This window comes from Arvicola amphibius, chromosome 11 (assembly GCF_903992535.2).
Source record: "Arvicola amphibius chromosome 11, mArvAmp1.2, whole genome shotgun sequence".
Taxonomy (NCBI): Eukaryota; Metazoa; Chordata; class Mammalia; order Rodentia; family Cricetidae; genus Arvicola; species Arvicola amphibius.
This window is the reverse complement of record NC_052057.2, coordinates 73,878,467-73,895,725: the sequence shown is the minus strand read 5'-3', so window position 1 is coordinate 73,895,725 and position 17,259 is coordinate 73,878,467. Positions and strand designations below refer to the sequence as shown.

At 37.8% G+C, this 17,259-nt stretch overlaps 1 protein-coding gene across 1 annotated transcript in view; it reads right to left on the bottom strand.

Annotated features, from left to right (window-relative positions):
• Arfgef1 (ADP ribosylation factor guanine nucleotide exchange factor 1) overlaps positions 1–17,259 on the bottom strand; it is a 94,139-nt gene that overhangs the window by 55,916 nt on the left and 20,964 nt on the right. The window contains exons 4-9 of the mRNA XM_038347303.2: positions 16,999–17,145; positions 15,530–15,709; positions 10,705–10,981; positions 8,401–8,502; positions 3,450–3,625; positions 2,366–2,499 (exon numbers count right to left, since the gene is read on the bottom strand). Of these exons, the coding sequence (XP_038203231.1) occupies positions 2,366–2,499; positions 3,450–3,625; positions 8,401–8,502; positions 10,705–10,981; positions 15,530–15,709; positions 16,999–17,145 (1,016 nt within the window). The remainder of the gene's footprint in view (positions 1–2,365; positions 2,500–3,449; positions 3,626–8,400; positions 8,503–10,704; positions 10,982–15,529; positions 15,710–16,998; positions 17,146–17,259) is intronic.

Genomic DNA, 17,259 nt, shown 5'->3' with positions numbered 1-17,259 from the left:
GGCAAGACTGGAAAGAGCTACTGGAAAGTCCTCGTGGTGGGTGTCCTCAGGCCTACATACAATTACTTTTAAGTTACCTCACATTGTCCTTTTGCTCAATAACTATAATAATTAGATCTGCAGAATTTTTGTTATAAATTAGATTTAATGATTTCCGTTATAAATATGCTTTAACTTTCTATTCTTAGCATTAAACAAAATGCCTTTTAGACATTTATGTACCTGTTCTGTACAAGACACTAACAAAAGGAAGGATAAAGGACTGTCATATTGATAAATGATAAACATTCTCTGAGACATGTTTCTCACTGTATAGTCCAGGCTGGCTTTGAACACATGGCAATCCTCCTGCCACACCCTCCACGAGATGGAATGACAAGAGTATACCCCCATGCCAGGCTAAATTACACCAAACTGGAAACTTCATGCCTGCCATTTTTCCTGAGTTAGTAGGTAAACCCAAGTTTTCTTCTTAAAGAAAATCCTCATCAATTCATAAGGAAATGCCAAAGTTGTCAAATTTTTAATGAGAAAGTTGATTTTCCGTAACAAGGAAAGGTGTTTTAAAAATGTTCTTATTTAGTATATAATTACTAAGTTTAATTCTGCAAAGTTCCTATTTTCAAAAACTGAAAAAGCAATAACTTATTTTTCTGACTTTTGAGATTGAACCTAAAAATATTTTAAAATTTTCTTTCTGAACATAAAACAAGCTTTTCCTTAAAGCAGAACAATGTGATAAAATAAAACTATAGAAAATATAATTTGCAGAACATTACGAAGCTTTAAAAGCTTTTTTCCGGGGGCTGGAGAGATGGCTCAGTGGTTAAGAGCACAGGCTGCTCTTCCAGAGGTCCTGAGTTCAATTCCCAGCAACCATATGGTGGCTCACAACCATCTATGAGGTCTGGTGCCCTCTTCTGGTGCGCGGGTATACAAGGAGGCAGAATGTTGTATACATAATAAATAAACATTTTTAAAAAAAGCTTTTTTCCTATGTGTATGAGTGTTTATATATATCATGAGTGTCTGTGTACGCATGCACATTCACATATGAATGTAGACAAACTGTGGCAAGGACAAGCCTCACCCTGCACCTTATTCGTGACACAGTCTCTTCACTGTCTGCAGCTGGATTCTAGGTGCCGAACACAGGTCTTCACACTTGGGTAGCAAGGGCTTTACTACTCCCTACTACTACTTTACAATCTCCCTAGCTCTCAAGCTTCTGTAGTAACTCTCCAGACTTTAGCTGAATTAGAAACTCAAATACTCCAAAGATTTTTTTGTTGAACTGAAGGAGGAATGCTTACATTCCCCCTATTTCAGCATCTTTTTCTCTAAGTCACTTCTCCAAACATACTTTTTCCTGAAATTCTCCAAAAACTGTCAAGTGCACGCTATCTTGCTACAATAGTAAAAAAACAAAAAAACAGAACAAAGAACAGGCCATTCTATTAACTTCAAGAAGAAATAAATTTCACTGGAATCATATAAACACATATGAACATTATGATCTACAAAATATGGCACTTTCCTATGTGCCATAATTAAAAACAACAACAATTTAAAAAAGTTTCTTTTCAATTGATCAAAAGCAACTTGGGGAGAAAAGAGTTTGTCTTTGACATAGTCCATCCTCAAGGGAACCCGGAGCATAAACTCAAGGCAGAAACCTAAAGGCAGGAACTGATGCAGAGGCCATGGAGAGAATGCTGCTTACTAGTCTCCTTCTCAGGGCTTGCTCAGCCTGCTTTCTTATAATCCGGGACCTAGAGTTGGGACCACCCAGAGAAGTCTGGGCCTTCCCACATCTACTATCAATCAAGAAAATGTCCCAGAGTCTTGCTCATAAGCCAGTCTAATGGAGGTTATTCCTCAACTGAGACTTCGTCTTCCTAGATGGTTCCAGCTTAAATCAAAAACAAACAAGCACCCAAAATACAAACTATATTTAATGGGAATTAGATAATTAGCTTTTATCAGAGTACTTAGTATAGTGTCAACAGAAATCATTGTAAGCTAATTCATTAGACATTAATAGTTCCAAAGTTACTCAAAATGTGAAAATATGAAATCACTGCTTTCTTCACTTGCTAACATATACTGATACCTACTGCATACCAGGTATTCACTATCCTATATTGCTGCCCATCCTTTGGTGGTGGTGAAAGGTATATATTTCAACAGTTTTTGAACTATTTTTGGTATGTATTTTTTAAAATAAAATATTCCCTTCAGCAAATTTTCAAGATTCTACAGGACAAGAAGAACAAATGAGAACCCAAACACTATATTAACAGTAAGTTTTAAGCTTAAAAACTTAAGCAAAAAGAAAAAAAAAAACTTAAGTGGAGTGACTTACTTTGGATCTGGTGGTCCGTCTGACAGTGGTTTCATTGACAGCTTGCACAATGACCTGAATACTAGAAAGGCATCCTTTTGTAAAATGTGGGAAAACTTAGCACCAGGTGAAGGTCCTGAAGAATTTCCAGATTCCTAAACAAGTCAATATACCATGAAAATGAAGACATATCCCAGTGTAAATCATTTTAGCCTTCTAGTATATTATTCAATTGACTCTGATGTGGGATTCTCCCCAACTGGTACAAAAACAACCTGAAGTGGAATCTGTCACACTGTGTTAGTCTCATACCCAACACTAAATTAATACCTTCAAAATATAGTCTTTAAAATATTCCGGTTTTGGCCTGGTGGTGGTGGTGCATGCCTTTAATCCCAGCACTTGGGAGGCAGAGACAGGTGGATCTCTGTGAGTTTAAGGCCAACCTGGCCTATAGAGCGAGTTCCAGGACAGGCAGAGCTACACAGAGAAATCATGTATCAAAAGACAAACAAAGAAAAAAAATCCCCAAATCCCTTCTTTGATATCAGGCATACTCCTAAAATGTAACCAATTCATATTTTTTAATTGACTCTGACAGAATAAAACAGTGAAGTAATCTTTAAAGTCATTTACTGGTGAAGATCAATCCAATCATGAAACCCTCTAGAATCCCTCTTCACACAGAAGGGACCACAATCATGGAAAGCAGAAAAGCATGAGCAAGGCCTGTCACTCCGTCCATGCTAACTGTACAGAGACTCAGATAAAAGGTTTCACATTCCTAAATTTCCCCTTGTCCTATGATACTGTAAATTTTTTTCCATGAATGTGTGGAAAGAATGTTCCTCTTAAACGTAACTTCAATGCGGGTGAGGGATTGTGAACACAGATGAAACACAACTTACAGTTGGAATGTAGCTATTAATACATCTTAAGAGAACAAACTGCTCTAAGTTATAGCAATGACAAAGAAAGAAATCCACTCAAAACCCAGCCTTTTATTTCCACAAATGGAAATCAGCCAAAAGCATCAACTGGGAAGATTTGTTCAAGATACTGGCAGTCCACCCATTTCTTTCTCTCCACTTCACCCCATAAATACCTGAGTATCATTGGAAGAGACAGACAATCTGTCATCAGGTAACGATGGTGTATATGCAACAGAAATCGGTGTTCCCGGGATTCCATTTGCTTGAATGTTTTCACTGTCACTGCCATCCTCTACAGTTCCAATGTTGCCATCTGTGCGTGCACTTACAGCAGTCCCTTCTCCCATATCTACAATGGCAAGAAAAGACACTCAAGCATCTTTGACTAAACCAGAGTGCACTTAGAAAACAGAGAATCTAAAATGAAACAGTAGCCAGAAAGCAGAGGGAAATACATATGGGCACTGTTAAAAGGTAGTGTATTTACTATGGTGCAACATGCACTTGGCATGCTTCCCAACATGGTCTGTACATCGTACTGTGAATAAGCACACTCACCTGACAGAAGGCTATTCCAGATGTACATAGGCAGAGGCCTACTTTTAAATTTACACTAGCTCACTAAACTGGGCTCTGATGAACACTACACTGTGAGAAATTTTATTAAACTTCAGCTATTATTCATTTCTTCTCAAACAAATATTTAATTCTTTTTGATAAAGGTCAGAGGACTATAACTAAAGAGATCAAACACATACATATGTAGATAGATAGATAGAAAGATAGATAGATAAATAGATGATAGATAGATAGATAGATAGATAGATAGATAGATAGATAGATAGATAGATAGATAGAGATAGATAGAGATAGATAGATAGAAAGAATATGAAGAGTGCTAAGATTAGGTCTTGGGCTTAAAAAAAAGGAAGAAAAGAACATCAGAAGCACATTTTGGGACAAGTGGGAAAATTCTTAACTATGTTAGATATTCTTTAAAAAGGTGGCAGTTTTCCTGTGTGTGGAAACAAAATTGAGGTGACATATAATAATGTCCTAACTTTTAAAATATATCTGGGCATTATATAGGGGTAAAATGTCATAATGTACACAGCCAATTTTCTAATGGTCCAACAAAGATCTATATATGCATGAGGTTGTATAAAGACATAAAGCAAAGGTAGCAAAAGTATTCATTCATGAATCTAGATAAAGGTGCTTATAATCCTGTTCATCGACATTTCCTCTAGATTTGAAATTTTTCTATGCAAAATGTTGCAGAACAATGAAAGAACTTTTACATCCTAGCCTATACCTGTATTAGGTACTGGCAATGTTTTCTGATAAAACATTAGACAGTACATATCTTAGGGTTAATAAGTCAGTCTCTATTCTAACTATGGAAGGCATTGCAAAAGCAACATGGCTGTGTTACAATAATACTTTATATATAAAAACAAGTGGGGCTGGAGAGTACCTCAATACTAGAACTCTGGCTTAGAATGCTCCAGGACTTAATTTTGGGGGTGGGTGGATGGGTGGGGGGTTCGAGACAGGGTTTCTCTGCAGCTTTGGAGCCAGTCCTGGAACTAGCTCTTGTAGACCAGGGTGGTCTCGAACTCACAGAGATCCGCCTGCCTCTGCCTCCCAAGTGCTGGGATTAAAGGCGTGCGCCACCACCGCCCAGCCCTCCAGGACCTAATTCTATCTCCAGTTCTCTCCAAACAAAAATTGGCACATAGCTTATAATTTGTCAAACCCTGACCTATAATGCACTATTTTAAAAGAATATATGGGCATAGAACACTTTTCTTTTTTCTATAAAGTTTAAAATGCTTTATGCTTTTAGTTAATATTCCTAATACCACAGTGGCTTTGTTTTAGTCTCTACATTTTCTTATTGGATAACCTTAGGATTTTAACTACCATTTTAAATAGACTGTTACCTGCTGTGACTCAGATCTACCAGGATTTTGTGTTCAGGGCCTAGCCTCCAGTTGCTGATGCACCTTTGGAAGCCACTTTAATTTGTAGGAGGTCACTAGTAGCATGTCCTTAAAGGCTGTCTTATGCCCACCCTTTTGCTTTCTGTCCCTTCTGAGATGAGGTGCTCTGACCCACCACGTATTTCCCCATCATGATGTTCTGTCTCACCATGGAGCCCGACAACCCTGGACTGAGTAAAAATGATTCTTTCCTCCTCTTATTTTAGTTCTTCCAGATATCTGTTATTGGGACAAAAAGTCTAAGACAAAAAAAAAATGAGTAGTAAGAAATGACAGTTTCTGTTTTGCCATCAAAGCTGCAGGTGTGATTACTCAGCCGTGTTCCGCTTTCTCAAACTGCTTTATATCTAAGGTCTAGAGCAATGCCTCCCAACCTTCCTAACGCTACAACCCTTTAATACATGCTATGGTGACCCCCAACCATAAAATTACTTTGTTGCTACTTCATAACTCTAATTTTGCTACTATTAAAAATTGTAATCTAAATGTCTTTTCTGATGGTCTTAGGTGGCCCCTGTGAAAAGGTCATTTGTCTCCCACAGTTTGAAAACTACTGGCCTAGAGTGTAGACTCTAATGGCTAATTCTGGTGGGAGGTCAGAAAACCAGAATGCTGATAAATGAGTAAGTGAAGAAGAACTTGTGTAGTATCAAGAAAATATCAGGAATTGGCCTAGAAGTCAGTTATGCTCCAATGTGGTGGGGAAAAAATCCAAAACAAAACAAAAACAAAAACAAAACCAAGAAGCAAACAAACAAACTTGCCTACATTTTGTTTTTGTCCTGCAACTCTGTAAGATGTAGAATTTACAGGGACAGAATAACCTGGTGGAACAAACTTCAAGGTAGTCCAGCAGTCAAGCTGTGGCATAGTGCTTATTAGCTGCCTGTAGTCAGATTGTAGTTAGAACTGAGAGGAAAAAAAAACCTAAAACCAAAAAACCCAACATAAGGGTTTGAAAACTTGTAGTCTGGCCAGAAAATGAGCATGGACAAAGCCACAGAGCACAATGGCTAGCCAGGATTTGATGTGATTTGTCCTGATGGGCTGCAGCTTTTCTTTGCTCCCAGTCCTCCCTTTGGAAAGGGAAAGTTATATAGCTTGTTTTAATTTTAAGGGACTAGCGGTTATGAATTCGCTTTGGTGAAGACCTTTAAACAATAACTGTTACCACTTCGAAGACTCATGGAATTAGACTACACACAGTTTAAATCATGAGATACCCATGGACCTCTAGGGGCAAGGAACAGAGTGTTATATGTGACTATGAAATATCCCTCACCGGCTCATGTGCTGAGGCTTGGTCCTGAGCTTTTGGTACTGTTCTGGAGGTGCAATAGTCAACCAGCGGGAACTGGCTAGAGGAAGCAGTCACTGGGAGAAGCGTCTCTCACTCCTACCTGCCAGGACATAGCTGCTTTGCTCTACAACATGCTTCCAGCACAAATCTGTACCTCACTACAGCCCAGGAGCAACAGAACCAAGGGACTCTGGACTCAACCAAATCTCTCAAAGTGTGACCAAAAGAAACACGCTCTCCCTTTAAGTTGTTTCCACAAACACCCACCAGTGACATGAAGTTTACTAATATAGTGCACCAGGAGGACAATGTGCTCATTTCTACTGTGCGTCTTAACCATGCAGATACACTTGACTATGCAGATAGATGACCAGAAGGTCAAAATCCGTATGCCAAATAAAAGTGTTAGTGTTTTTCCACAAGTAATTCTATACTATCACTTAATTCTGGCAAGAGTATATCACTAAACATCTAATGGATTGAGTTTTAAAACCGGGAGGCTACTGCTGAAGAAAAGAGTAGGAGGTCTATGGCTCATCTTAGAAAAGCGCACTTTAGGTATTGCCCTTTGGCTAATTTTCGATACATTGGAAGTGTTTCCATCCAGAGATGATCAAAGTGGGTCACTAAGTCCAAACAGTTTACACTATGGCAAACCAATTTTTCTTTTGGAAGCCTGGAATTTTAGTGCATGTTAGGCAAAAGGTACGATGTGACAGCACTTAAAATTCTGGTCCTGAAATCTCAAATACATATTAAACATTTTGCTAATATTCCACAATTTGAACCTGGAGGAATTAAAAACATCCTGAATGGCATCGTGAATAGATGAGGATACCTAGTTCCTCTAGACTGTACTTCATGCATCTCATCTATCTTCTCCTTTAATGGTACTACTCTAAAACTTTAGGCTATAATAAAACTTATCAATGAAGACAACTAACTCTGTTGAGTCTTTTGAGTCTTCTCAGTGAAGCAGCACACTGTGAAGTAGCCTTAGAACTTGTGACATACATGCTTTCTCTTCCTTAGCACCTAACTGGTTATAAAGTCTATTACCTGATTTATCACTCCTGCTTTCTCTCATTTCCACTCTTACTACAGTTAGACCAGACCCCTGGACTCCTGTGATACAAGTCTGGTAATGTCTTCCTTTTTTCAGCCCTGGTTTCTTATCAAAATTCTTAGTTCTAAAATCACCAATGTGATTCATTTTGTCCTTAGAGTAAAATCTAAAATCCTAACCCTGTAACTTATAACCCTGTTAAATGGCTTCTGTGATTTGTCTCCTATTTTATGGCACCACATGTATTGTACCAAATCACCACGTAAATCCAGTCCTCTCTTCCAGTATATCAACTGCCACTCTTCCATATCTACATGATGCATGTCATTCCCTGTATGTGTTACCTACTATATGAAGTCCTGCTAGCTCATTTTAAGCAGAAACCATTCATTTTTTCACTGAATTGTAACTGTTCGTTGATAATGGAATGTAACCTTTTCTTTCTTATCCACAGACATTCCACAATCCCTGTCCTTCTGAGTGTGGTGTATCTTGACTTACAGAGACATACAACTGAGCACACAACTAAGACTGTGCTAGACAAAATGATGAATGGAAAAGGGAGAAGGCAATCACATGAAGGCTGCTCCTGGAGCTTTGGTAGGAGTGGAATCCTGAAAGTGCTGGTAAGCCACTACAGCTAAATAGCAACACTCAAATCCATCGTATGCACCTAATATATTCTCCCGGTCTTCTGCTTACCCTGTACATATCATCATGAATTGAAACTAATTTCAAGTGAAGTACACTACCTCCAACAATGATGTTCACCATTTCTTCTACAATGCTCTGGACAATATCATGTGGCTTTTCCTCACAGTCTCCATCATACAATATATCATTTTTAGATAATGCTTTGAAAGAGAAAAAAAATCAAGACATTATTTTAACTTTCTAAGATACATTTACCAAACAGGTGTAATGAAAAATTTTTTGGGACAAAAATTAAATGAATATGAAAAATTGAAACTATAATATTGTTAAATTTTCAGAATTCATAATCAAGACAATACTTAAGCATTTTTAAAATCCAAACCCATTTTAACAAAGTTCTATTGGATAAGCTATTAAACTACTACTCAACTAATGAGAGTGCACAGATTAATCCTAAAAAGAACCAAATGTCAGAGTATTTTGATGTAAAAGTAATGTACTCTGTCATATCTAGCATCAAAGTAACTGAAGCTCATTTTGATATAAATATCAGCATTGCATTTTATTACAAAAAGAATACCTAATGAGACAGAGATTGGGCCATTTGGGACACTACTAATGTTTTGCTCACTGTTTCTTCACAAAAGGATCTATTATTTCCAATGTAAACTGAATTCATGCTAAAAAAAATTTTATTTTACAATTTAATAAAAATGAAAACAGGTTTCAGACAGTTAAAGAAATTGATGGAATCTGATAGCTTGTACAGATGACCACAGACCAAAACAGGATTACACCTGGGGCTTTTGAAATGCTGAAAGTATCTTAAGGTGGTTCAATTGGCACTTCAGGATGCTCCAGGCACCTGGCAGAACCTCCCTATAACAAATGGCAGCCGATGTTATATTGCTGCCTACAGTAATGTCTACACTGGTCTCCATGCAGACTATTAGAAAGGATTATGATTTAACAAAGCTGTTTTCCCAGAGCCTGTCCTCCCTGTTTTTAATCTATTTAACCTATTGCACAGCTTTTAATCTACTATTTGCCATGTTCTACAAAAGAGTTAAGTGTTACAATAGGAAATCTGTTAAATAAGTATGCTCAATCAGTATAATTAGGTCATAAACCAGAAAAAAAAAGCCTTTAAATTCCTTTGTGGGATTAAAAACATAAGTGTCTTGGTAAGTATTTTTTCTACCATTTATAAGCCTTCAATTCTATGCTGCAGTTTGCTAAAAACAGCTTGAAATTGAAAATTGTGGCACAAGGCAGGCCAAGTTCTTCCTGCAAACCCAAGATTTTAGATAAAGTCTAACTAAGCCCTATCTATCTACAACACAAAGCAGCACAATGTCTATCATTTCTCAAATCAAGTTAAGGGGAAAAAAAAAAAAACAACTCAAACTCTCTGGCAGGTTGAAAGAATAAAGAGAAAATTATTTCATGTGCTTATTTCTATAGATAAATTTATCTAAAAATTAGTTTTTTATGACAATTTAACTTCACTCACATAGAAACTTTCTTGGAAAATGTATCAAAGAACTAGGGAGTTTGCTCAGTGGGTAGAGTACCTGCTATACAAGCATAAAGACCTGAGTTCAAATCATTAGAACGCACAAAACTTCACTTGTATGTAATTTCAGCTCTCCTACAGTGAGATGTGAAGTGGAGACAGGGAACTCGTGGAAGGTCCCGGGCCAGCTAGTCTGCCTTAAGAAATGTGGAAAGGCAAAGACTGACCTCTGCACATGCACTGTGGCACGCCTGCACTCACTCTTACACACAAATCATGCACATACACAGATTAAAAAAAAGAAAAATATAGAAAGAGAATATACAATATACTAATATACAAAAAGATATAAAAATATTTTAAATGAACTTTTTGTATTTACTTAATAAAAATTGTTTTTAGATTTAATATTGCTACTTTTTCTGAAATAGGTTCTTGCTGTGTACACGAGACCAGCCTCAAAGTCATGATCTTCCTGCCTCAGCCTCTTAAATCATGAGATTACAGGCATGATACTTCCTAAACCAATAATGGCATGAAATTTTCAACCATATTCTAAAAGCCCTAAGTAGCTCTTCTGCTATAAAACTAAGGCAAAAAAGAAAACGAGAGTAGCTATGCAATTTTGTAACGGATGTTTATGATTCTTTTTAGAAAGGTAACTCTCTTCCAAAGAAGTCTACAAAGCATATGCTCATGAGATAGATGCTAATGATCGTTAGGAGAGACTTTGTAGGTTAGTGAATTAGCTTTACCACCGACAGAGAAGCTCACAATCGTCACAAAGTTTGTGGTAATCCTTAAGTTATTCCTTCCATATTCATCAGACACTCATCCCACCTCTGCCCTTCACATGCGAGCACCCACAGCCCCATCTCAAGATTACTTTCAGCTGCAGTTGCCTGATCAGCTTCTGTCTGCTCATTTTCTGCACTGGAAATATCAGATCCATTTTCAGGCTCTGTATCATCTTGAAGACTTTTATCCATATCGTGTGTATGGGGATCAAGATCCCCTTCATGTTCCTGGGATAGTTGATCAACAGTCTGAGGAGGCAAATATCTAAGATGAGGTGATTCAGGCTCGTGATGGCTTACTGGAGACTGTAACAGATGCTGCTGCTGCCGGTGCCTTTCTTTTTCCATTTGTTTGGCTTCCTGTAACTGGAAAGAACAAGATGATTTCAGTATTAGTAAAATAAGTAGCTTGAAATTCACCTAACTATAAAATTTTTTATATAATGTATCCTTTTTCTCTGGGCTTGGGAATTATATCCCAAAGTAAAATATAGTAAAAAAAACTATGCTACTCCTTAGCAGTCTGGAAATTGGTGCATAAGAACAGAGAGGAAGTCTTCACTGACACGTATTCATTTTTTACTATTTTATTTACATGTGAGTATCCACATGACTGAATGCCACATGTATGCTGGTGCTCATGAAGGCCAGAAGAGAGGGAGTTGGATTCTGAGCCACCTGATTTGAATGCTGGGAACCGAATTGGAGTCCTCTGGAATAGAAAGAAGTGCTCTTAGCTACTGAGTCTTCTCTTCAGACTTTGTATTTGATGTCTGATACTGAGAAATATACTATCTAAATGAAAATAAACTTAATGCTACCAAATAGTAACTGGATTGCTGCCAATAATATATTTACCTAAAACCAAATAGATAACCCACAAATAAAAGCAAAGTACAACAATACTTTTTCACATTTATGTTCTCTCTCTGTCTGTCTCCCCCCTCTCTTGTTCCCTTCTCTCCTTCCCACCCTCCCTTTTGTTTTTGAACCTGGAAGTAAAGCATAGAAAGATACACAAGAAACATCTACATGGGGTGGAGATTAGGGAATGATCAAATGGAGAAAAACGGGTAGGAACTTTTCAGTACATATCCTTTTGTAACATGTTCTGACATGATCATAGCAAACACCTTTTAAACACTGTATTAAAACTATATTTAGTAAGTAAAACTGTCAGGAGAGCTTACATCATTTTGCCCAGTCATCTAGAAAGCATAAAAATAATTGTGTCAATCAGTGAATTTTATTTTAGAAGATGTGTCATTTTTGTGTATGTAATACCACCTAATAAACTGGCTCACTTAACAAGATGCTAATAAAAACATCAACTAGGATCCCAGGATTTTATTTTTTAGAACTTTATTGCTGCTAACACATCTCTTTCAGCATTCAGGAGCTGATATGAAGAATTATCAAAGAATTAATTCCCACAAAGATAAATATTTCACAGTATCAATATCATTTCATAATCTTCAGCAATATTTCAAATTACATAGAATTATATAAACTTATATGAGTAAAACTGGATTAACTGATTCTAAAGTCTAAAATGGTAAAAGAACCATATAATTAATAGTCCAAAATTCTTATTTTACAAATAAAAGCACTACTAGATGACAAACAATTCTGAGACCAACACTACAGCATATGTAGTTTGCTAATACCAGAAAGTCTGAGAGCATCACCTTTCAACCCAGTGCCACCAACTCAAGAAAAGAATAATCAGTGTTACTCTCAACTTTAATGAGAAAAGCTTCCTTTTGCAGTGGGCAGTGGCTAATGTAGAGAGTCATAACTCACCGGGGCACTGAGAGTAAGAGTGTATTGAATGCTCAGCCCTAAATAGAACAGATATGCCAACCTCTCCCACCTAGGGCTCAGGGAAGTGGGAATGGAAAGAATTTACAAGTCAGAGGATGGAGAAGAGAGCTGTGCAATACATCTTTTAGAGACCATGAGGCCAGTGCTCTCATGAACTCACGGCAGCTGTAGCTACCTGCATTCGAGCATGGATGAAGGAGGAGCTCATTAGCTCTGCATCCGCTGAGGAACTACTGGCAACTAACGGCCACTAGGAAAGAAAGAATACATTTTCTTAGGGGATGTCAGCACTGGTAGGTTTCCCATGCTACAGTGGATGTGGAACTTAACCAAGTTAACTAGTATGTTCATTGTCTCTGAGTTCCTGCTTCTGGCTCTCTGAGCAAATACAGCTGGAAAATATGCCCCTACTCTAGTCTCTCCTCCACCCATCTCTACACCTGTATGTGACCATCATAGAATACATATTAGTCTTCTCCTTGATTTACTTATAACATCTTTCTCTAAATTCGTGTGGCTGCTGGGATTAAAGGTGTGTGCCACCAGTGCCTGGCCTGTATGGCTGAGTAATGGGGCTGTTTTGCATTCTGATCCTCAGGCAAGCTTTATTTATTAAAATACAAATGAAATATTACTAGGCATAACTCTTAGTTGAGGAGCTACTGGCAGTTGGTGGCTACTGGGAGTGCAAAAGTCTTGTTTCTTTAGGAATGTGGACTGGTCATTCGCCATGCCCTAGGGTACAACCAAGCCCATTAACAGCACTAATTGAACTCAGTGTATTAGATAATTATAAAAGAAAGCTATGATGTGGAGGGGGCCCTGAGAGGAGTTTAAGTGGGAAGGGGTAGATATTATCATGGCATACTGTCTATTTATGGAAAGCTTCCAAGGGCATGGGATATTCCTTTACACTATGTGAATTTATGTCACTATGATTGGTTTAATAAAGAGGCTGACTGGCCTATAGCTAGGCAGGATAAAGTCAGGCAGGAGAACCAGACTAAGAGGATGCTGGGAAGAAGGATGGAGTCTGAGGAGACGCCATGAGACGCAGGCGGAGCAGGATGGGAAGTACGTACATGAGTAAACGAGCCTTGGGGCAGCACACAGATGAATAGAAATGGATTAATTACGTTAAAAGAGTTAGCTAAAAACAAGCATAAGCTATGAAGCTATCAGCTGTGCTTTTATAATCAATAAGTCTCTGAGTGGTTATTTGGGAACAGCTGTTGTGACATGGAGAAACTCGGCCTACAAAAGTTTTTTTTTTGTGTGGCTGAGAGACAGCCATGGGTGCTGGAACCGAACTCTTATATTTTTGGTTGTGAGCCTAGCCTTTAATGGCTGAGCCATCTCTCCAGCCCCAAAAGGGTATTTTTTTTAAGGAGCATAAAACATCTTAAGACTAGGAAAGTATTGAGGTATTTAAAACAGAATGGGATCTTGTCAAATGAGCAAAGGGACATCAAACTGAAATAACATGGGCAAAACATGATAATATCAGGTTACTATACATAAGATAGAATAAAGACCCAGGTGTAGTTTTTATTTGAATACCTGAATAAATAGGGAAATTGCAAAAATAGGACTCTAGTTAATAAACAGAAAAGGAAGGAAACAAAATAACACCAAGGAAACAACAGAGTAAGAATTATTCCCAACAAGATCTACTATTGAAAGATACTAAAATGGGGTATAAGGGAAAAATAAGATATTTGCATAGTCTTAAAATACCTTCCAAAAAGAAAGATTAATAACCTCCACTGGAGGAACCCGAGAGATATATTCCATCTTATAAGAATGTTTTACTTTTATGTATGTAGGTGTTTGCCTGTGTATCACATCCCTGTACAACACATGCAAGGAGGCCAGAAGGAGGTGTGGAGGGAGATGAGAGTGGATCATGTTGTGAACCCACACATGTGGGTGCTGGGAGTCAAACCCTGTCCTCTGCAAGAGCAGCCAGTGCTCTCAACAGATAAACCATCATCTCTCTAGCTCCTGGCAGAAACATTCTTAACCAAGCAGTCAAGGTTAATATCATGAGCCTAAAACGGAATCGGCATTAGCGTCTTGGCATGATGTATGTAAAATGAAACATTTCTAGCCAAAAAAAAGAAAAAAGAGTACAGCCTTATTCTAAACAAGGAAAGAAGCGCTGAGGTGTTTTAACAGAATGGAGAAGACAAAGTCCTAACAACTGAATGTAATGTGCGAATCCTAGGTCAGAAACCAGACGCTGCTGTTCACGAGACTAATGAAATCCAAGTGAGGCCTATCCTAGAGTTAGCTCCCTGGTATGGGTGTGTTCAGGAATCACACTGGGGGGTGGCACAGGGCACAGGCTGCTATGAAGGCATGAGCACTAAGTTAAAAGCCTGGAGAGTGGCATGTGTCTGTTAATGCTGGGAGGGAAAAGACAAATCCTGAACCTGACCCTATCCAAAAAGAAAAAAGGCAGCAACTGGTGGAGGAAGACTCATGACGCCCCATGCTGGGGAGCATACCAGCACATACCACATACACACACAAAATTTATAAACCAAACTAAAAGCAGAAAGTCAAGGGGGGAAAAGAAATATCTATCAATTATTTTTTCAGTCTTTAATTATGAAGACCTTTGCAGTAAGATGAAGAACAAAATACATTAAAAAACCAAGTTAAGTCTATAGTTCTTAATCTCTTTTCAACAAACCTGAAATAGTTTTAAGGACAAGTAATATCATAGCTCTTTAACGTATGGAAGAAATAAAATGTACTTCATCAATATAAAAATGCACTATTGTTTTGGGGCTTACTGAATCATTGTATACTTGAACATATCAAATGAGGTAGTTTTACATATACTTTACACTTTATTAAGCTTAAGTTTGGTAAAAATATCAATATACAAACACTTGCATGTGGTATTCAATCTTCTACATCCTATCTGTAAATTAAAAGTACATCTTGTCTAAAATCAGTACAGTGTATCGGGAAAGCAAAGACTAAAACATACAAGGACCGGGAGGCCTTGCTGTCCACAAGAGACCTCACTTCACTGCAGCCACTCCAGACGCCTGTGGGGTCCTCGCTCCCCATACTCACCGCTTGGTTTTCCATGCGTGCAAAGATAACATTTAGCATCTGAGTAAGAGTAGCTTTGGCTGTTGTCTGATTGATGAGATTTTTGCTGGCTAGATAGATATTGTAGCATGTTCTCACAGCTTGCAAGACAGTTCCTTCGTGGATTTCTATGTGTTGTGATGTTACTGCAGTAAGTAAAGCCTTTAAGAGAAAAGAAACACAAGCAATACTGCATCCAGAGTTTATACACAAAGATAGGAATTTTCATTTCAAAATTAAAACTTTCAAAAACAATTACCACTTTAGGTAGTAATGTGTACCTATCTAGCTACTTTGAACATGTTTCTATTAAAATATCTAAGGCTTTCACCACTCTGAAAGTAGCTTCCCTATCGGCCTATACACTCCAGAACATCCTTTAGCTAAATTTTATTAGAAATAGTACTATTTGTTTACTAAAATGCAGAATATTTCATTTTATCACAACTGAGCATATGTCTCATACAATATCATATCAATATATAAACATATTACCACTACCATAGCTATAACATTAACAAGAACACGACTAGTTTTTCTCAGCTTCAACCACCCAGGTTCATTATAGCACAAACTTGGATTTTTTGAGCAGGTTTAATAGGTGGATGAGCACAAGAGAAGCCAAAAGAAAACCAGTATACTTAGTGATACATGGGCTGAGAAAGAAGACAATGTGGGATCTAACAATACAGAAAAAAAAAACGAATAGGGTCACATTCGTTTTTTAAAATTTAAAACTTAAAAGATGGAACATGTATATAAAAAGCAGGACAGGCACAGAAAAAATTGTGAAGACCCCAGCAATCATCCAGACTAGGATGGCCAAAAGAAGAGATATGGAATGTAGTTTTCCTCTAATAAAGTCTTGGCATAAAACAGCAAATCTCATGACAGTTCTAAACATTATCCCAATGGTCTCTATCATAGCCAGAATGCAAAGAAAATAACTGATGTGGGAGGGTCTTCTGTTTGAATTGGTTTCATTGGTTAATAAAGAAACTGCCTTGGCCCATTTGGTAGGCCAGCCCTTAGGTGGGTGGAGTAGACAGAACAGAATGCTGGGAAGAAGGGAAGTTAGTCAGTCGTCATGCCTCTCCTCTCTGAGACAGATGTGATGAAGCTCCGGCCCAAGATGGACGTGGGTTAGAATCTTCACGGTAAACCACCACCTCTGGTGCTGCACACATTACTAAATATGGGTTAAAGCAAGATGTGAGAATTAGGTAATAAGAGGCTGGAACTAATGGGCCAGGAAGTGCTTAAATGAATACAGTTTGTGCGTTGTTATTTCGGGTGTAAAGCTAGCTGTGTGGGAGCCGGGCAGGATGAGAAACAGGCCTGCCCGCAGCTCATCACTACAAATAACCTTTCCTAATATTTCCAAAGCAAAAAGCTTCTGGTTTAAAACGTATACATAATAAATAACATACCCATTTTATGTAATTAATTACCTTTATTATCTGCAACTGAACTCCTTCATCTGTTTGAGGACCCTGGAAGCAGCCACATATTGTTTCAATAATTCTATCAATTAATTTTTTGCCTGGTGTCGTACTATCTGGAGCATTGCCAGTCAGGTGCCCATAAGCAATAAGTTTCTGAAACAGTCATAACAAAATAGCTTGTCAAGCTAACTAATAAATACATTAATTGACTATGAACTAAAATACATTTGAATGAAAAAAATACATTTGAATGAATATATATTAATT